This window comes from Lygodium microphyllum, chromosome 25 (genome assembly GCF_053477565.2).
Source record: "Lygodium microphyllum isolate KBCC chromosome 25, Lygodium_microphyllum_v1.1.10, whole genome shotgun sequence".
Classification (NCBI taxonomy): domain Eukaryota; kingdom Viridiplantae; phylum Streptophyta; class Polypodiopsida; order Schizaeales; family Lygodiaceae; genus Lygodium; species Lygodium microphyllum.
This window is the reverse complement of record NC_141159.1, coordinates 130,472,336-130,494,923: the sequence shown is the minus strand read 5'-3', so window position 1 is coordinate 130,494,923 and position 22,588 is coordinate 130,472,336. Positions and strand designations below refer to the sequence as shown.

Here is a 22,588-nt window from a genome sequence, read left to right as displayed (position 1 = left end):
ACATAAGCAATGTTGATGTGTGCATTGATGCAAGTCTCTTCTAGAACTATCCAGAGAATTATCTAGAACCATCAATCTTCTAGAATATTCTAGAATGTTCTAGAGTCTTCATGAACCAAGCGCTATACCAACTTGCAAACCAAGGGTTTTCCTTTCTTAAGTGTTCATTACACTAATATCAATGTTTTTTTCAAGCTTAAGTTCAATTCCTGCAAGTTGAGTTGACAAGCCTTTCATGGGATTCAAATGAGATGCAAGAAGAGATTGAGACTTCATTTCTAAGTAGAAATTTTCAATTGGTTACACAAACTTGGAACTCTTGGATTGAGCTCCATACAATTTGTTGAGTTAATCCATGGTGTCTTTTGCGATACATGTTCTTCTAATTTACAAGAGTGTTTTTAAAAGCCCTAACACATGCAAGTATATAAACTTGTAGTGGTGGGACAATCAAATTTCGAGTGCAAGGCCACCCATAAGTTATATTGTGAGAAGATGGCTATATAGGGAGGCTGAATGTGCTAAATGAAGAGAGCAAATATCCATAGGAGTGCACTACCAATTGTTGAGGAACATGTCAGCAATACTTATGTTGGTCAATCAAGTTTCACTATTTTTGAAGCTACTCCATTTACCACAGCAAGTTCCATTTTTGTAGGAGACAAAGTAAAGTCAAGTTAAGTCTATGAGCCATACCAATTATTTAGTTTATTTAATTGACTCACGTAGGCCAATTGACCTATGTATGTCCCAACTCTTACTACTGTCTATGTAGCTAATGACATGGATCTATAACCACCATTATTATTATCAAACACGTGTTCAGATTTGAGCTATCACATTGATTTGTTGGTGCCATTATTGGTTACTTGTCATGTTGATTTCCAGGTTTATCCATTACTTTGTGGTACCGCATATTCAAGACTGAGTTTATATTAGCCAAATCTAATGCTAAAAGATGAGCTGTTGGTTTTTTGCTACTACTATTCATCCATGTTGCTACTAATTCACTTCATGTTTGATACCATCATCCTTTTTGACATGAAATGCTATCAGATTAGGTAACATAGTTGTTGGAATCACATTGCTTCAAGCTGAGGTAGCAATGCACTCAAAGATAGCTGCCGAGAAAGGTTAATGTTGTGTATCAATTACACCTTCAAACTTATAAGAATGAGCTACTATTTCTATTGCTTTATTTATGATCTCAATCTCAATCTAAATCACATATCTAAATCATTGAGACATGTTGTGCATCAACAACAGACTCCTAAGATATCTCAATATACTTCTCAATGAAAAGCATGCCATTGTTCTCAAGAGTATTGGTGTCTATACTCTTCTCTTCTATGGACACTCTTGTGTTTTTTAACATAACCATGAAAGCAATTACATTGTAATATCTCTCTTAGTTTTCTTAGTCTATAAGCATGACTTCTAGTGGGGAAAATAGTTCCACTAAGTTTAAAGGTTATGCATTTCACAAATAGCAAACAAGGATCAAACTCATCCTTATGAAGAAAGGCCTATGGAACATTGCAAATGGAAAATAGAAGAAGCCATGGGATATAGCCCTATAGCCACATGGGAAGTATGGGATGATAAGGCCTAAGCCATCATCAAATTGGAGCTTGATTATCCTTACATTCATCATGTGGATGGGTGTGAAGTAGCTCACTATTCCTTTAGGGCAGTCCACGATCAATAGCACATTAATGTTGAGTATGATGCATAAAGGAGCATCAACTCAAATATCCACAATAGCCTGGCAAAAGTTGAATAGTAGCCACAATGATGCTATCTTCCAAGAGTAGGTAGTCCACATGAGCATATAATAACAAGCAATAATAAGTTCAAATTATTAATAGAGTGAAGTTTTAGATTTGATTTGATTGAACTAATGGACGTTCAAGTGGTAGCACAAGTAGCACTTGACTTCATCTATTCTTCCACCATCAATAGTAGTGAGCTTCAAGAGATGGGCGATAGATAGTAGGAAGAAGCATAAGGATCCATACCAATAATTTCTCTAAGATGCCATGTTGAAATATTCAAAAGAGGAATTATGAGAGGGAAAGAGAACATACAAGTACAATGGACTAGAATGAAAGTACAATGCAAAAGGACTTGTTTATTCATGTAGAAAGGGTGCCTTTATATAGGATTACAACCAAGTGATTTAGGGTCGTGGACTTGGATAATGGTTTTGGTAGGTGCCTTTCTACGAGTGGTTTCTAGGTGGATAAGGTTGGTGGCTAAAGTAGATTCACACAGCGCAGTGGGCGTAGGCAGAGTCTCACATTATTGATGGATACAAACCATTGGATAAATCAAATTAAACTAGGCAATGTGACCCTTTTGAACCTTTCCCAAATGCATAGCATGTGTTTGTAGTTTTAAAAATTTTGGTGGTACCAATGTTTCATGATGTATTACATATGATTGATATCCCACCCTCATGTGGTGCCACCAATGATTCATGGTGCTTAAGGTTGCAAGGTTCCCATTATGAGGAGAAGCCAAGTGTGAGCTTGGATATTCATTAGGTCATGACTTGTATGTTAGACAAGGTCTATTTGATCGGATAGCAATAGGGTGACCTTTATGCTTATGGTCTTTTGATTAGATAGAGTAGTTAAGCTGATAGTAACTCGAGGTACATTGAATTAAGTTGCAAGGGGAGTGGTGGTTATCAAGGATACCTATTTTGGAGTCCGGAGTCATAGAAGGAGCCGTCATCTAGGTCTTAAGGAGGCTAATGGCCCCCCTAATAGGAGCCTGGAGGTAGCATCCCTGGCCCAATGGTAAAGACAAAATTCCTTAAAATATTTTGTGGCAGACTAAGAAAGGTTCATCATATGGCAAGTCGAACATGCCAACTTGATCGCCTTCTCGAGTTGGAAAAGGAAGACCATCCAAAGCCATTATTAATCTATATTTCACCTAGTTAGAATTTTTTCACAACTAGCCTTAAGCTCTTCACCTATCATTTGTCTAGATTGCCATCTAAGCTTCACAATGGAAGTACACGAGTAGACAACGTCATCTTTGTATTAGTTTATTTGGAATTAAAGAAGTTTTTATTATTCACATATTTGTCGTGTATTCTCTATTCCTTGCTCAAATTTTGTATGTTGTGCTATATAATTTTTACAAGATATGAGATAATGACTTTTTGTCTATCATTCAATATGACACTTTTAATATCCTTGTAAATATTATGATATATCCCCCATTGTAGATACATCAATCATTTGACACAATTGGAAGAATAATATTGACACCCTCATATACAAAAGTAACATAACACTAAACACTTACTTTATAATCTCCCTCATCTTTACAATGATGCAATACCTATGAAGGATGACTTAGGTATTAGGTCCTCAAGAGGACAAACTTGTGTAGATATATCTCTATGTTTGAACTCACATTGAGACTACGTGGATGGACCAACTCTACCACTTAGCAAACTAAGAATAGAAGTGTTAATCTATAATGGATGATAAGATGACATACACCTATACTCTAGGTAAGTTGATGCCACCACTATTGTAAAAACCACCACAACCACCGTTTCCACTACTATGCATGCTATATGATTAAGTATGCTACTCCCCACCCATAGAAGCTTGATTGGATGGCTAGTCCTCATGGATTGACAAGTGTGGGTGGTTGCAAAACTTTTGCATTATCTCCTCATCTGAAAGCCAAGGTACTCATGTAACCTACTTTAGGGTCATTAATTTATATAGTAACTCTTATAACCCTTGTAGTTCGGATGTAAATATTACTTCCTTTCTTTCAACATGAGTAGCTATAATATTTGCTTGACATCCACGACACACAAGACCCATACATGTATGGCACACTAATACCATACACGAGCCCCATGCATACATGACACACTAGCACCATACATGAGACCAACACATACATAGCACACTCATACCAAAAATGAAATGAAGGGCCAATTCTATGACTCACCATGAAGGACATGAAGATAGTTATTTGTGATGTTGAAGTTGAAATAAATGCATGTGATAAAGCATTATAAGCAATCTAAAGTCCTCATATCATTATGGAGCATCTAAAATCCTTGGTGTAAAGAAAAAGAAGCACATTAAAATCAAACAATGTTTCTAAATTTTATGATTGTGCATCTTTCAAAGAAATGCATGGTTGGCGATGTGGGAAAGCACTACAAGCAATATCAAGTCCTCATATAATTATGGAACATCTAAAATCCCTACTTTAAATAATAAGCACATTAAAATCAAAATATGTTTATAAAGATTATGATTGTGCACCATGCAATGAAATGCATGATTGGTGAAGCACATTAACATCAAATAAGGTTTATCAAAGTATGATTATGCATCTTACCATGGAATCTATGCTTGGGGAAGACAACTTACACTTAAAAACAAAAAGTACATTAAACATTGCATAGAAAGGCAAGAAATTATGATTATGCATGTTACCATGGAATCTATGCTTTGTTGGCATCGTCTATCCACAAACACAAAAACCATGTCAAAAAGCTTGGTAGTAGCAGATGCATGTTTCATGAAGTGAGGATAGAGATGAAAAAGCCACTTGGACATGGAGAGAAGGGATAAGATAATCATATACATGAAAGATAACATACCATCATTGTTTCTCCAATTTTGTGTTGTGTCAATTGCTAGAGTGTATCTTTTCACACAATAGCACTCGATCCTAAATGGTACCACTCTTAACATTTGACATCACACTCTAAACCATTCAACATCTGTAGATAGGAACATCTACAGATAGGGATGAACACTTTACAAAAAAGTTTACCTCAATGATGCTCTCAAGCTTATCACAATAAGTAAAACTCCTTGCATCCTAAGTTATAAGCAAACTCCTTGCATCAAGAGTATTTTTGTAATATTCAAAGCTAGCCATTGCATCCATTGTAAAATATACAACTATTTTAATTAGTGCAAGCTCAATATGGAAATGTCTACCATACGATGATAAATATGAATCATGTGCATTCCTACATATGTCCATATTCTCTTCCTTTATCTTTGTCAAAATTTGTATAAGCATCAGCAAGTCATACTAAAGGAGGAATACAAGTCTGAAGGTAACAACATTTAGCATCGGTTATGTTGACCTCCCTTTCTTTGGGCATCCATAGTTCTCTCTCTCTCTACCCTACGTTTGCGTTTCCTCTTGGTTTGAGAGACACCATTTTTGGACAAACCACATGGAGACAATCCACACACAAGAAGTTCAAACACCAACTCTATGTTGCCTCATGTAATTCATTGCATATGTGTTAATTCCATCATGGGTGAATGCAACATGTGCCTCTTGAATGCAGAGTATAAAACCAACTATCAATGTCCTTCTGACTTCTTGGAACCATTGAAGGTGCAAGGGTTATTTTCAAGCATTTGGCCATGTTGACTTGTCCCTTTCTATGGTGACTCTTGGTGAGGGCTCTGAGGTGGAGTTCTTGTTTGGTTTACCCTAGTAATGGCTGCTCATGTCATGTTACGTGCATATTGTCAGGCGCTCCAAGGTAACGTTCTCCTTCGGTTTACTCTACTGGCTCATGCCGTGTTACGTGCATTGTTGTCGGGAGCTCCAAAGGTAACGTTCACTTCTGGTTTAGTACAAGATGCATCACACATCATTACAAGCACGGGGTGTCCTTCCGGCTCGATCGCAGATGCATCACCCCTCATTATCAGCAGCTTTGAATTTTGCCACAAGATTTCCATCATCATCCATGGCAAATTCTGAAAAAACCAAATCCATGCCATCCAGTGGGTCATCTTCTCCTTCAGTCAAGCCTGTAGTTTCTGGCAGCTCCAGGAGGATTCTCATGTTCTGTGCTAACTCTTCTTCTTGCTGTTGTTGGTCCTCTTCCCCTCTTACATCAGGGAGACGAAAGACATCACCACGTTGAATCAGTTCATCTTCATGTGCTTCTCGTAAGTCTTTATCGGATGTAGCAGTAGGCATGCTATCAAGTCGCTGACTATGGCTTGAGAACGGCCCCTCTGGAGCAGCTATTCTGGATGAACTTAAGGCATCATCCTTTTCTTGCAAAATCCTCGACCAGTCTGTTCTGCTACTTTCCTCTTGCTGGATGATTCGTGGGTTTGGGTCAGTCTCTTCGCTGCCGATTCTTGAGACAGAACCACTAGGGTACAAGGTTGGCCTTGAGACAGCAAGATGGACGTTATTATGATCACGAGCATCAATATTACCATCAGCAATAACAGCAGCAACAGGGTAAAAGCTTGGCCTTGATACACCAGCTTGGACATTATTGTGATCACAAGCATCAGTACTATCATCACCAGTATCGCCAGCCACAGGGTATAAGGTTGGCCTTGAGACAGCAGCGTGGACATTAGTATGATCAGCAGCATCAATACTATCATCACCAGTAACAGTAGAAACAGGGTACAAGCTTGGCCTTGAGACACCAGCAAGCACATTATTGTAATCACCAGCATCAACACTATCATCAGCAGTAACAGCAGCAACAGGGTACAAGCTTGGCCTTGAGACATCAGCAAGAACATCATTGTAATCATCAGCATCAACCTCTTCATCACCAGCAACAGGGTACAAGCTTGGCCTTGAGACATGAGCAAGGGCATTATTGTAATCACCAGCATCAACACTATCATCAGCATTAACAGCAGCAACAGGGTACAAGCTTGGCCTTGAGGCATCAGCAAGAACATTGTTATCACCAGCAACAGGGTACAAGCTTGGCCTTGAGATGTCAGCAAGATCATCATTGTAATCACCAGCATCAACACTATTATCACCAGTAACAGCAGCAACAGGGTACAGGCTTGGCCTTGAGACACCAGCACGAAAATTTTTATCACCAGCAACATCAGTACTATCATTACCACCAGTAACACCAACATCATCAGTAGTCTCATAACCACTCATATCAATTCTATCATCCACACAAAGTAAATTTACACTGTCATGGCCACCAACATTGCTACTGTCAGCCATAGCAAGTACATTGATGCTGTCATCACCACCGACATTGCTACTGTCATCAACAGCAAGTACATTGATACTATTATCACTGCCAATGCCAATACTATAATCACCAGCAACAGCAGCACCGTTATCTTCATCTGCACCAGCATGAGTACCAGTATCACCAGCACACACGTGGATATCATTGAAATAATCAGTATCAGCAACAATGCTATCATCACCAGCACCAGCATCACTACTGTCTGCATCACCTTCGTCACTGCTGGAGTCCCCGAAACGAGGCATAACATTGGTTGCACCCTCAACTTGGTCACTGTAACTGAAATAGCCTTGGTTGTCCAACTCATCACCACCCTTATTCTCACTGCTTGAGTCCCTGAAACTAGGCATATTACTGGTTGTTGCCCACTGAACTTGGTCATTGTAAGCGAAATAGTCTTTCTTGTCCAACTCATATTGCAATGCATTGCTAGTGCTTGCAGCCACAATGTCAGTTACTCTGCTCTCACCCCAAACATCCTCTATTTTCTTGTCAACATTACCAGCCTGCCCTTCATGATTGACATCACGATTCTCCTCAGCATCTGCAGGAGCATTCCCATGTGGTTCACCAACTGTAGCTCCATCATCACTTTCAAAAGAATGTCGATGCACCCTTTCCTGTTTCCTATTCTCAGCTGTCATTGTTGTCTCAACCCCAACCACAGTTTCCTTGCCATTTGCTTCTGTTGGTTCAAAATGTTGGTTTGATTTTATATCTCCCTTGAAAGCACAAGCAAACCAAGATCGTATGTCATATACTGCATTGTTGGGCATATTGTGAAAGTGCGTGCATGCAGCATGCAGTTAACCCATTCTCAAGCTTAAAATTACTTATATGATCATATGATAGTAATCTTTACATTCTGGTTGCACTATAAGAAGCAACTAACTTTAGTCTGGTGCTCACAATGTGGACACACACAGTATTAGCATGACTGGAGCTATTTATGGATTCAGGTGGAACAATATCATATACCTTGTCACCCATTTGTTGCATTGACATCTGTTTCAATACAAAACAAATAATGACAGTAACGAGTACTGTCAAACCACTGCTGGTCAGAGCTCCAATAAGCACACCTACATCAAATGAGGTGGAAAATCCAAACTAAGTGCAGATAACAACAGTTGTCCGCTTCTGAGAATGAACCAATTGTTTGGGGACTCTAAATCCTGAAGCTGTAACGGATGACAAAAATATGCAAAACCTACGTAAGAAAGGTATAACTTTCTGCCTCTGTTTTGGTTTGTCGCTTACACCACTCACACACAGCAACACTCAATCCTTGGACAAGTCCATGCTGGATGAAGTAAGCACTATGATTCTAGTTAGAGATTCCCTGCAACAAAACTGACCAGACTTACCACTAATCAGCCCCTTACGAGCTGACTGGCCCTGATTACGAATTACGACAGTTGACGTAGCTAACAGTGGTACAGTCTCACTAGTTCTGCAGTCATTATAGCATCCAAAGTTGCCCAAGTCGTTCACAAGTATTGTTACACGCGCAACCTCACCAACGTTCTGCCAGCACAAATGGTAAGTATTTATGATGCATTCAAAGAAATTGTTTTGAAGCATGTCAAGATGCATACTCATGTAACATTTATCACTGTCTGAATTTTTACTGATAGTAAGACAGACTCCTCTACATTGCATACTACTTTTCGCTGCACACAGCTCAATTTTGTGAATCCATGGAGGACGATTCCCTACTCATTATTGATCATACTCAAAGAAAACAAAAAGTTAAGGAAGTAACACAAACTTGAGACATGTTTGAACTGAAGCTGTAGCGCAATGTGGTAAGGGCACTGTTACAGTCTGGAATTGCCCCACGAAACCTGATTCCCTGTCCTGTGATATTTATGCTTGCATCTGTTGCAACAAGCTCAGAGAGGGGTTGCCAGATGCGAGTGCCTGGTTCCCTCCAAGCCACAGTGAGGGAAACTGAGCCCGGAAGTGTCATGAAAAGCAAACCGTTATTAACTCCTAATGTGATGGAAACTTCCATTGTTCCAAGATAATCTGTACGACAAGCCAGTACACATAACCTTTAATTGAGACTAAATCTGTACCATCATGCCACCAGTAGAAGACAATGTTGGCTTCTTAATTAGGTTGGGTTATATATATATATATATATATATATATATATATATATATAGAGAGAGAGAGAGAGAGAGAGAGAGAGAGAGAGAGAGAGAGAGAGAGAGAGCGACCTTGTTCATCTTTATCCCCCACCATGATATCTTGAATATTCAGAGAAGATGTTTCCCCCATTTTCAGGTGTACATCAACATATTTTGGTGCTATGATGAAAGGGGCATGATTCACAGGCCTAACATAAATTGGTAACACTTTGGAATCTTCTGATCCTTTTGTATCTGAAACTTTGATAGTGAGAGTATCATCACCTGGATCCCTGGAGGAAAAGACAAAGGATTGTAGAATTATAATGGAGTTGTCTCAAAGCTAATATCAAACAAACTACTAATACTCAACTCTGCAAAGAGAATCGGTAGAAGTGCAAATTCAACATGATAGTGCCACTTACTAAGAATTTAAGACATTGTTAGGATTCCAATAAAGCTAGCTCATATATAAGTCTCTAGTAGCAAGACTTCATGAAATACCATTGGTATCCAGGCCCCAAACTTGATTCAAGAAGACACTTTCTTCTTCTTTAACATCCTTACCCAAGGCACTTTCTTCAATTTGTTTAGTCTCGTATGTTGTTTTAACCTTTCTTGGCTTTCCTTCTTTAAGACCTTGGATTCTCTTTACTGTCTTTTTTACATTTTCACTCATGGTATTATCTATTTCAATCTCAAGTTCTTCTGAGTCCCAATCATAATTCTCTTTACTCAGAATGGATTCTTGAAAAGAAAATTTCTTCTATTCTAGCTTAAGGATTTCCAATGAGCTCTCAAAGTCATTCAAAAAGGTTTCGACTCTCTCTTTGTGCCATAGTGCTTACTGCAATCCCCATGGTTTCTAAGCTGACTAGATTGATGATGTGATTAATGAGGTCATGCACAGGTGTGTTTTCTAGGTCAAGAGTGCAACTAGGACTTCGGTCCATACTATTAGGTAGAGTCTCGGGGTGGGGGGGGGGGGGGGGGGTGGGGAGGTGTGTGCGTAGCTAGATGGCTCGGATTATTGCATTTAGTACAACAGAGCAATTTGGTGGAGATTTGCAAGTGCCCTCTAATATGGGCACTTAAGTGCATTCATAAGCACAAGGTGAATATGAGTGAGCATCAGTGTACACATGTAGTTACTTGTGTGTTGCTCTACATTCGATATGACAAACTTAGGTTTGTAGTCTTATTTCTTGGGGATGGAGATTGTTAGATCCGAGGGAAGTATCTTTCTATCACAACAAAAGTACGCCCTAAAGCTGGTCGAACAGTATTGCACTGATTATACACAGCCAGTGGCCATACCTCTTGATCCCATTGTCCATTTGCATAAGGATACCTTAGGTCAGCCTTTTGATGTTCACACCTATCGTTCTGTTGTAGGGAAATTACTTTGGTTGATTCATACTAGGCCAAATCTTGCATACTCAGTTTGCTTAGTGAGTATTTTAATGCACCTCATTGGATTGCTTGTCTTGGTGTGTTAAGATATTTACAGTGTATTTATAATTATAGACTAACTTATGATCATGGTTTATGCTTGCAGGGCTACACTAATTCTGACTACTTTTTAATGACCCTATTCTACACCTCCAATCATCTTCCTTGGTCTGAAAAACCAGTGGTGTTTCTTATTTGTGGGGTCTTGCCAAACCCTGGTGTATAATAAATGCCCATGGTGTAGAATGATACAAGTTTTCTTATAGAGTTAGATGCAAAACTGATGTCTACCGTTAGGCACACTCTTGTATAGCTTTAGGGCTTCCCTGGAATCCCTTCAGAAAAAAGGATCATCTACATGATTACTGTAATTTGATTGTGTCATGAGATCAGTTACCCGATGTATGTAATATTTTGCAAAACTTTGTTGATTTCCTTCAAAGCACCACTGAATACTATAGTTTTTGACTCATTTGAAGAGAGAACTTGATTTCCTTCAATACTTTGCAAAACTTTGCTCAAACTACCATTGGTTACCATAAGTTTTGACTCATTGGAAACTGTTGTTTTTGACTCATTGGAACTGATTAAGAATCCCCTTATGGTACTCATCTCCAGAGTTATTGCTGAATTTGATTGACTATATTCTATCTGCAACCCTTGAGACCTATGACAAAATAAGAACAAACAACAAGAAAGCAAAGCGTTCTGTAGAAACTACATTGGTCTTACATCAAAGCTAAAACTTTCCATGCAACTCAAAGGTGTTTATATATAAGTTTGAAAACTACTTTGAAGGAACTAATTACAGCTTACACATGCATGCTACAGGACATTTTGAGTGTCTCAAGGGAAAACACTTGGAACACATTCTTAGCATCCAATGAATAAATATAGCCTAAAAGCTATAAATGCAAAGGTAATTAATTGACATATGAAAGGGCAACACACAATCTGACAACCAATGGCCAACAAAACTCCTGAGTCCTCATTCTAGTTCCATTAAATATTTTTAGCCTGGCTGACTAGCATTTATGGTGGCATTAATGGCTTGCTGACCTGTTCATTATGATTCTTTATTTATGCTTATTTATGGGCCACCTCGCCTCCATCTCATTATCATTAATAAATGCACATTGCATGCTGCTGGACAGAGGGAGTCTCAGAGCACTCTACTAGTTTGCCCATAGTCCATGTGGTTGTACACACACTTGTGCTTTGGTATAAGGATTTTGTTTCCTGAGTTCATTATGTCTAAGTTCATGTGTTCTTGTCTTTTAGTTCAGTCTTCTGTGTATACATAAGCTTCATTACTTTGCTTCCATTGTTCCACATTTCTTTGCATGGTGTCAAAGCACAAGCATGTTTGATTCTGATGCTGTCTTCTATTTTTGACTGCTGTTTCAGGTCTGATCCAACCTCCTGACTGCTGCAACCTTCTGTTTTTCTGCTATAGCCTATTGTCATTCAGCTAGCTTGGGTGTATCATCTGACAAGTGGGCAGTAGTTTTCAGCTGTTGGGCAGCCTGTCTAACCTGTGTTTTCACTGTTATACCCTGGATTTTGACAGCTGCATCCTGTGTTTTGATGAGCCTAGCCATCTTTTTCAATCAGCTGCTGATGTTTTCTCCATCTTTGCAATGGCTTTCACTTTTTTTTCCCTTGCAGACTCAACATTTGACAGCCTGTGTTCCATCCTTTTCTGTTTTTTTTCAGCCTAAGTTACACACTTAAGTGAAGGTTGACACGTTTGGTTCTCATGCCTCCATTCACTACATGCACTTCACATCCTGATTCCTATTCCTCTCTCCTGTCTTTAATTTGAACTGGAATCTCTTGCTCCAATTGTCGAACTTGGTGCTATTGGGCTTATTAACCATAAGTGACCAAGGTATTGTCTCTCAAACTCTTACTTATCTTCTGTGCACATCATCCATTAGTGGCTCTTCCATGTTAGGAGCAATGTTCTGATAATTTAATTTAATTTATTCTGATTGAAAATAAGTGGATTTAATTATTGGATTTATTGTGGATTTTTTATTCTTGTAATTTGCCACATAATGGTGATCTTTTGCATGTGTAAACACCTATCACCAGTCACATTGTGCCAGGCAAATGGTTGAGAATTGAATATATGTTGTGCCTTTGGTATAGCTGATTATTAGTGGTTGGAGAGACAACGATTTCATGATTTTTATATTTAACAAGGCAGTGCTTTAGTGCATGCAAATAATATTTTGGATACCATTGATGTGGAGTGTATTATTTCTTAGCACCAGACAATATAATGGGAATCTTTGAAGGACCAAGAAGCATATCTAAAAGAGCACAACTCAGGATCAACATAACTAAGAGGAGAACATGTTCATATGCTGCAAGCAAGGGAGGGCTATGAGACACACCTATCTTGAACCACTCCATCAAGAGCAACATATTTTTGTAACTACCATTTGATAGCCTTACAGCTGGGCATTTATTGTATTAAGCCAAAATAAGATTTAGAATTTGGGATTTGATCTAGATATTAGAAAAGGCAATGCCATTCATACAAAGGAGCATAAAGTGGATGCAATATCCTATTTTGAGTACAAAAGATTTTGGAATACACTAAATACATACATGAGGAAGGTTATCACTCATGTATGAGGGGAGACTGCACCCAAGGTTATGCCATTCTCTCTTGTCTCTTACTCTCTCTCAATTTTCTTGTGTTCATCTCAATTTGTTTGTGTTCAATTCGATTTTAATAAAATTATTGTTAATCTATGGTGGAGGCTTCAACACAATAACATTGATGACAAGCTTAAAGACCTTGCCTATCGAACTTGGAATGCATCAATTTAAGTGTGGTTTGTGTAGAATCATCTTTATTAAATTGTTGCAGGTTTTGCCTTGCATCTCTTACAAGCCTGTCCTCTTCCATTTGATTGAAACAAAGACAATTACGAGGAAGTGATTCTAGAGTGGGACAATGATGATGCCAAATCATACTCAATGCTTCTTTGATGTATCTCAAAGAAAGTCGTACTATCTCCTATGGGACATCTTTGAAGGTGTGGAAGAAGCTCTAGCTTATGTAAAGGGCTCTATTGACCATGATAGCTATCGTCTCTATGGCTAGTTGCAAAATATCTTGTTCAAGGCAATCAATATGATTTAGTCAATCATTCTCCAAGTGACACAAATTCATAATTAGCTTGGCAAGATGCAATCTACTATCGTGTGGTCACATATTCAATGAAGGAAAAACAAGAAAAAGGCATCCATATAAATATTCTAGATATATGCCTATGGAATACTTTCTCATGATCTTGATAGGTTTTCTAGGTTTAGCACTGGTCTCCAAAATAGTTTGAATATTCATTATTGAGTTCTATTAACTTAATGACAATTTTGGATGGATAAAAACACATGCAATGAGTTATCTTGGTTGCTACAGGCGTCTAGACCTAAAAATAAAAAAAGCAACACGTTTTATGAAAAATGGTTTTTTTGGCTAGAAAAAGATGATTTTCACAATATTGCCTACATAGGCTTGTAGATCATGTTTGTTTCAGTCGATTTGAGTATCTAGACAACCATATTCTGAGTTCCGAGGAGAACTTCTCTAGTGGCTACTCCTATGTCTTTACCTGTTTCTATGGTTAAACCACTTGTTTCTTTGGCTTCAGTCAACATGAGGCAACTAAAGAAGAAAACTCCTCCACATCCATGCTCCATATCATGTATGTGGAGGAACATTGACTTCTAAGGTAGAGAAAGGTTTGGATGATTCAGCTCCATCCTTCACTCTTGGACGAAGGTGATGGTATTTCTTCCAACACTTCTCCTCGGGATGGGTACCCTTCCCACAATGTGGGCATTTAGGCTTCCCCTCTGAATTTGTGTCAAAGCTCGAAGAAGATCCGAGTGCTTAACCTACTTCTTCTTATTCTCCTTCTTTTTGTGCTTCTTATTTCCCTCTCCCGAATCCATAGTAAAGATTTAGTAAAGGTGGATCCATTGGCTTCAATATCCTTGAGTCACTCTTCGTGCTTGAAAACAAACAGATCTAACTCTTGCCATAGAATAGTATCTGGAGTCTTAGAGATAAGAAAATTAGTGTAGAAGACATTATACTTAGGAGATGGAAATTGAGTGATAAGAAACATTGCTATATCCTCTAATGAAATTGTCCTGCCAAAGGATGCAAGCTCATCCTGCAATTCCTCCATCTTCTTGATGTGATCCTTCATGGAAGGAGAATCATCAATAGGAAGGATGTAGAGTTTGTGGTGGACAAAGGTCCACTGCTAGTAAAGAGAAGAGAGCTTTGTCGACACCTCCATTGTGGTAGAAGTCTACACACATGGACAAGGACACAATCCTACAAACTCATGAGGAGAAAAGATCATGCTCTAAAGTTGAGCCAATCCCAAAGGACTGCTTGGTCCATCAAAGAACCAATGTGGGAATTGTCCACTAGATGCAGGATTGGGGTAGTAAAAAATGCCCACAAGTCAAAGGTGTCAAATATACACCTGACTTTTTAGAACCAAAGGGCATCCTTGAGTGGATCCTAAGCTGTTTCTAGCGGCGGTTTTTTACCACCTTAATACCACACCTATATACTTCTTTACTCTTCTAATTCGCCATCGACACCCACGAGTGGTCAGGGTTAGCTTGTTTGTTTTGTGATTTGTTGGATCTAGCCATCTTTTTTCATTATTCCCCTCATAGCATAGGTACTTGATAGGCCCGCCAACCATATCTTCTCAAAAGGGAAAAACAAGAATTTCAAATTGGTTCCATCCACCTTTGCAGGTCTTGATAGGCCATTGGGTAGCCGATGATCACCCTTTGTCCAATGCCTTGGTCTCTTTGGGTTGATCCCTTGGGCTTCCTTGTAAGATAACTATCGCCTCAATAGACTTGGTAGACCATTGGGGAGTTGACTTGCACCCTTTGTTTGATGCTCTGGTTGCTACGGGGTAAAAATGGGCTTGAGCTTTTCTTCTAGTCCCTTCTTGGTCCCAGTTTTTGGGCTTGAGAGAGGCTATTGAGCTAAAAATACATTACAAACAGATCAGCTCTTTAAAAAAGCCCCAAAACATATAAATTACCAAAATTTTCTTTAAACGGTGCATGGTCCTAGAGAGTTTCTATGTCCCATAAGCAAAACCCTAATTTGGAGGGATCCTTCTGCATCTATAAATAGATAGGCTGTCCACTGTTCAGCCAATCCCCTATCTTGCAGGTTTCAGCCACATCAGCTCTTCCCCCCCACTGGCTGTCCAGTCCATCTTGACAGCTGTCACATCATCACCAGCCCTTGACGCCCTGTCCACTGTGGCAGCCGTGCTATCCAACCACTTCCAGTGCATGCTACAACTTGTGTTTACTGCAGTGCAGGCCCAGTTGGCATCTCTTCACATTCCTCTGCTGTTGTCCAACTTCCTACAGCCTTTGTTGTGATTAGATACCATAATCTTTGGGCAGTTACATTGCTGTGTTTTCCAATTCCAACCCCAGAGACTGGTGTGTTTTGGTTTCCAGCCTGCTGCCCTTCCATTTTCAGCCTCATCAATGGTGGTCACAACACTTGGGATTTGTCTTTGGTGGACATCATACATCAACGCCTTCCTCAGCCAGCTCCCATGAGAGTCATTGGCTGTTGGACAGCTCTACCCTTGAGCATCTTGTACACTCTTTCCTTGATTTATAGCATCCATTCATTCACATCAGAGGTATCTTTATTCTCTTTTTGTGTTTTGCATTTTGTGTTTTGATACTTCTTGGGGATCACAGGGGGCTTGTGCACTTCTACTAGAGCCTTATTATTATGATTGATATCAACTAGACTGAATCTTTGGCCCAATTGTACTTCAACTAGTTTTTGCAAAGACTATTTCACTTGCATAGCATATGTCAAACATGTTTAGGAGTCTATGTAAACATGCACAATAAAGTGTGTATCGAATAAAAAAGGAGACTCAAGAAGAATTGTACCATTGTAATGGGATTGAGATTCCTTCTAGTGCAACAACTAGAGTTGAGGATAATATAATTTTAGGTTTTGGCCAGTAACCTGCACAAAGTGGTCATGCCCATTAACATGTAATATTTGGAACAAGTGATATTATTATTATAATATCTGCCTATTGAAATAAGCATTAAGGAACTTTTAGCATTTCTAAATAAGAAATCGTGATAATTATATCCTAGAATATCAAAATGTTACAAAAAACACAAGTAGACTAGTAAGTGACGTAGTGTGCAAAGGAGCTTAGGTGATGTATAAGACAATGCCCATATAGGGATACAAGAAGAGGATGATGAGGCGGATATATGAAGCTGTGTGGCTGAATGTGATAGAGCGATAACTAGCTCCACCCAGCTAGGATTAGCAGTGTAGAGAATGGTATATATCCCTAACAAGATAGTATGGAGGTAGCATTTGGATTGATCCCTCAACTTTGTCAGGTATCGCTTATGTCACTAGTGGTGAATCTCTCTTATCTCTCTTTGGTGTAGCATCTATGTATGGCACCCTTGCACCTGTAGTTGGCATCAATCATGTTGCTATGATCTCCTCAGCTCTCTGAATTGACACCCCCATTTATGTAGGTGTGGTGTGTGTGGTTGCTGTGTGGAAGAAATCAGTAAGTTGTGACTATTGCCCCCCCTTGCTACAGAGTGCCTATCAATAGTAATGATGTGCAAAGCCTTTGTATCTCAACTAGGAATTGGTCCAAGTGGCACTAGTCTAGGGACTCCACGACTAGTCTGAGGGAGGTGTCTCCTCCAAATAATGTGGGGTACCTAGCTCAAACTATATTGTAGACTTTGCATTTGTAGATGTAGTGATCTTGGTTCTTCACCTCCTCTTGGCATAGTCTACAAATCCATTCAGCTATGGGGATGTGGGTTGCTCTCTAAGTTTTGAGCTCGAGCTGATGAGAGGAGATCTTGAGCAGGCCAATGGCTATCTGCATTTGGTGTGGCATGTATATGTCTAGAATCCAGGTCCCTCCATGCAACTATATGTTATAGTCCTCATAAAGTGGTCCATGTAGCATGACATCTTCAGGAGAAGAGGCTATTGGGGTGAGATCCATGTATGTTGTATGTGCAGTTGGTAAAGATCTTATTGCATGACCGAGTTCCTCTCAGGGTGAGAGAGATGTACAATAGTCCATGTTGATCTCGTATCCTGTGAGCCACTACTCGACCTATGCATACCATATCTCATGTCTTGGATGAGCTAGCTGCCTAGAGAGATCAAAAGCTCCCCTAGGTAGTTTGTCTTGGTGCATGCCCCATACTTTATGTATGAAGCTAATGGCCTAGGAAAGGGTCTCCAACATCATGGGTGATGTAGTAAACTCTACTCTCATACAACTAATAGTTTTCCATGGATCATCCATAAAAGCATAATGATCTATGTGGCTGTCCCATCGAGTGGGCCCTCATCAACCCAACCAACCGATTGAGTGAACCAATTATGCACTTGAGAGCATGCAATCAATCGCATGCTTCTATATAAGGCATGATCCAAAATAGGAGTTCCACTCTACACAGAGTTTTAGATTGCAAGTGAAGAGGTTTGTGCGTAGTTTGTTGCCATTCCTCGACACCATAGCCATCATTGTGAGCCGAGTTGAGAGAGGAGTCTCCTCTTGCCGAGTCAAAGGCTCTCACATAGGCTTTAGCAAATTGTCTCTACCATTGCTTTCAATGCATACCTTGTTAAGCTAAATTACCATTAGCATTCATTAAACAACCCCAAAACTAAACTTAATCAATGAAATTTAACCATTCTTTTAAGCTGCCAGCGGTTTGAGAGAGTTTTAATGTCCCACATCTGGGACCTTTTAAAACTCTCTCAAACCGCTCAATAGACCAAGCTGGTGAAAGTCACAAATACATCATATATACAAGCCTCTCAAGGCGGTCTGGGGGGGATAGGGGCAAGAAGCCATGGAGGGGGGGTGTATTGCCATCTGGGGCTGCCTGCTTGCATCACGAAGAACAGGTCCTAGCCGCCCCAAGTGCGCATGAAATGACCTTGGAGCTCCTGACAAGCCTTGGACTCGCCCTGCACCTGATCCCATCGGCCTCGAAGGGAGTGGATGATGGAGGTCTAGAGCTCTGCTAAGGTCGCCTGTATTGAAAGTCTCTCTCCGCCGAAAGCCACCTGACACCGCGCCTTCTAGATATGCCAACCAGTAAGACTCCCTATGATTCCCCATACCCTCGAGCGGTTTGTTGTGGGCTCCAGTACCTGGCGGATGGGTAGACCCTCTAAACCCATCGCTGTGCACAACCCTGCCTTGATAATGAATATCGTATCCTGCATCCCGGCCTCATACAGAAGGTGACGGCCCTGGCTGACCACCTGCCAAAAGAAAGCACTCCAAGAGATATATCCAAGGCTGGGTGCTATGCGGCGTAGGATGCGGCATACTCCTCTCCACATGAGCTATGCCGCCTCACATGACCAAAGGCAGTGCTTTGGGGTTTCCATAGACTGTTGTGTGCAACACTTACAAACTCCCTCCTTCTGCATCTGGATAAGCTAGCTTCCCACCGCCAAGCCTCCATGTGCCACCAGCCATAAAAAATACGATACCCTCTGCAGTCTCCAGCTGTCCCATAGGCGGCGCTAGAAGGTCCGTCGGAACGGCTCCGTGATGCTGTGCTCCGCCTAGTGCCTGCTACGTGACGGCGCCCAATCCATGTCCTTCTGTATCAGTACATGTCTGCCAATCCTGGGGTGTACTCCAGGAACCTTGGTGGCTTCTTGGGGACTGCAGTGGCCGGCCAAAGCCACTCTCCTGAATCCCACTCTAGCTCATCAAGTGGCCTTCCTTCCCAGATCCAGAGGCGGCACTCCCTGAGCTCCTGCCAAAAGACCAAAGGGTCCAGCCGCCATGTCTTCCCCTGAAGGCCAACCACCCAGATGCTCTTCCATGAAAGGACAGCTATCCCCTCGTCCTGCTGCCCGTCTCCCCTCCTACACTGTGAAAAAGGTCCTAGGAGGAGTGCCGCACACTCTTCTTGCCACTTGTAGGGGGATGCCTGTTGGTGAAAACCTCGCAGCCCATACCTCCCCGGGCTCTATCGGCTCTCGGATCGGGGGAACAAGCCACTCCTGAGGTATCGTTGCGTCTATCTCCCTTCTCCTCAGCTCTACTCCTCGTTGGCGCAGCCTAATACTTGCTTCAGCACCTCCTCATCCGCCATCTTGTACACCTCCCGGCATGTCCTAATGGTACGAGCCGGGCTAGCCTCCCAACCAGCCCACTGGATGTGGGGGCGCTCGCCAATTTGTGCCCCTTCCTGGTCCCTATGACCTGGGGGTTCCGAATCATCGGCTGACGGTCTATCTCCTCCTGGCAACTTGGGGGGCTCTGGATTAGGGCTTGACAGAGGCCCTGCCAGGCAGAGCAAACTGCGTAGGAAGGGTGATCTGGGGGGGGTGATTTGGGCTGACGTGAAGACCCTCCTACAATAGGACCTTCCAGGTCTGCCCTCCCAGTGTGAGGCCGTGGGACAACTAGCTTGCCCAAGAGGGCCATACTCTAATACTTTGGGACTATGATCCCAAGCCCTCCCTTTGACCGATGTCGTATAATGGTCATCCATACCACCTTGGCCCTGGAATCCCTGGAGCCATCTGCCCGGACTAAAGGAAATTCCGCACTAGGCGGCAAAGTTGCATTACGTAGGAGGAGGAGTAGCACCAACACAAGTAAATCCAAGCCTGGGAGAAACCCAACCTCACCATGGTGCCCTCTAGGAAATCCCAGTCCACCCTGTCATACGTTTTCTCAAAATCCAAGAGTAGTACGGCCAGTCTTGCCTCCTGCTCCTCCCCGGCCATGCCCTGGTAGTTTCTCCCTCTACCCTGCTGGTCCTCCAAAGCCTCCAGGTTGTTGAAGTCTCTTCCAACAATCCAGGAGTCCACCTCTGGGAGTCCTTCCATGATCTCCACCCAGAACTTGTTGCGTGCCCTAACCTCTGTAGGGGCATAGATATTAAGGACTCCAAGGCATGAGTCCCCAATATCCAATCTGATCCATAGCACCCTCCTTGCGACTATCGTCCCGTGGTCTCGAACACAAGCGGTAAGACTCGGACCAATAGAGGTGCATATGCCTCCACTCCTACCATGGGCACCTATGGCGTGCTCCCTGTAAGTGTGCGAGCTGCCTGGAAGTTCCTTCCCTACCTGCTTGGGCCTGGGTGGGGGTGAGCTTGTGCTCCTGTAGAAGTAAGATGTCGATCCGTCCAACAAGGGCATGCTGCAACTCCTATCGAATAATCAATTTCCTGGAACCATGTGCCCCACTGTAGTGGAGGCTATTCACATTCCAAGATGCAAGGTGTAAGCTCATGGGGAAACCTGTGACTACCTGAACAGGCATTTGTTCGGTGTGGAGGCTGCTGATGACGAGGAGGAGCTATGAGGCATGCAGGTGCGCTTGCCGCGGGTCTGGACAGGGAGCTTCATTCCCCCATGGTGGCCCTCAGTGACCATAGGGGTAATAGAAGTTCCAGCTGGTACTATCAATGCATCTATTAGCCATGCTGAGAGTCGAGACTCTGTGCACTGGTAGAAATGGGCCGCTTGTGCCAAGGGCCACTCGATCACATCCGTTGGAGCTCTCCACTGTGGAGGGTCTCAAAAGATAATGCTCAGGTGAGGGACCTCGGCACTAGGCCACCAGTTAATGTCCATCATGCGACCAGGCCACTGCTGTGCAAACAATGCAAGTCCTTCTTCTCCCATCCACTAGGAGGTGTGGTTAGCCACCTGACTCTTCAACTCTTCCTCTATCTGTGTCGTCGTCCACTCCCCTGAGTGAGAGAACTGAAGAAAAAAAGCGTAGTTTGGTCCATCTAGTGGTGCTAGTAGATGGACCTTGCCTCTCCTTGACTTACGAACCATGAAGATCCCTACCTCTAGAGGTAGTGGGGAGTCTCCACGCTCCGCAACTCTCAAGTAGGACCATGGGCCATTGCGGAAGAACTCCTGTGGCAATAGGTGTGCCTGTCTCAGGAAAAAGTAATGGGCAGCAGGGGTGGATGAGCTGGTGGCTGTATGGGGGGGGGGGGGGGATTGCTGGTGCAAAGAGGATGTAGGCATGTGTGGCTCATCACCTCTTGTGGAAGGAAGGGGTGTGGCTCATCACCTCTTGTGGAAGGAGGGGGGGAGGGTCTAGGGGGGATCGCCTAAACCAGGTGCGGATGAGGGGGGCGCTCGATACGGGAGGTGGTGGGGGAGAGGATGATTGAGGGATGGTGAGATGGATGGAAGTACATGGCGGGTGTGGGGGGGGGGGGGGCATGGGGTGTGGATGGAGGTGGGTGTGGGGGCTGTGGGGACTCAGGAGAGGTAGTCTATGGTGTGGGTGGTGGATGTGGGGGAATGCGGTCCTGCCGCGAGGGGCGGGCAGGGAGGGGCTGTTGAGTGCTCTGCTGAGGGGGCGTCGCATGCGCACCTGCACCCTGCTCTGTCGAGGCTAAGTCTGAGATGCTGGTTGCGCCCTTCCCTACTGTCTCCCTCTTTGTCGTCTCTGGACCTGTATGAAGCCATCAGCGTCGATCTGCGAGCCTGTCGAAGGAGCCACCTTGGCTTCGAAAGGCGTGCAACCTGTTGCCTGATGCCCAAAGTCGTGGCAGCGCAGGCACTACCATGGCTGCCCCGTCACAATGACCTGCTGCCTAAAGGAGTGCCCACTCGCCTCAATCTCTAGGAACTGTGGGATATTCTTGACCTCTTTCACTGCCACCTATACCTTTGGGACTCCTGCAGCTATCACTGCATCCGCGAAGGACGTGGGAAGGATAGTGCCGAAAAGCCGTCCAAAGTCTTTCACCAACTGGCGATACTCAATCGCCAGGCCGGGGAAAAAAGGGTGACCGGGTGCCGAAGAAACCTCTTGTGGAGTGCAAACGC

At 42.4% G+C, this 22,588-nt stretch overlaps 1 protein-coding gene across 1 annotated transcript in view; it reads right to left on the bottom strand.

The window, feature by feature from the left end:
* Positions 1-4,872: 4,872 nt before the first annotated feature.
* Positions 4,873-22,588, bottom strand: part of LOC148014751 (uncharacterized) — a 285,635-nt gene continuing 267,919 nt past the window's right edge. The window contains exons 18-24 of the mRNA XM_087666600.1: positions 16,633-16,711; positions 11,042-11,311; positions 9,283-9,485; positions 8,829-9,088; positions 8,425-8,584; positions 8,036-8,139; positions 4,873-7,779 (exon numbers count right to left, since the gene is read on the bottom strand). Of these exons, the coding sequence (XP_087522726.1) occupies positions 5,716-7,779; positions 8,036-8,139; positions 8,425-8,584; positions 8,829-9,088; positions 9,283-9,485; positions 11,042-11,311; positions 16,633-16,711 (3,140 nt within the window). The 3' untranslated portion in view covers positions 4,873-5,715. The remainder of the gene's footprint in view (positions 7,780-8,035; positions 8,140-8,424; positions 8,585-8,828; positions 9,089-9,282; positions 9,486-11,041; positions 11,312-16,632; positions 16,712-22,588) is intronic.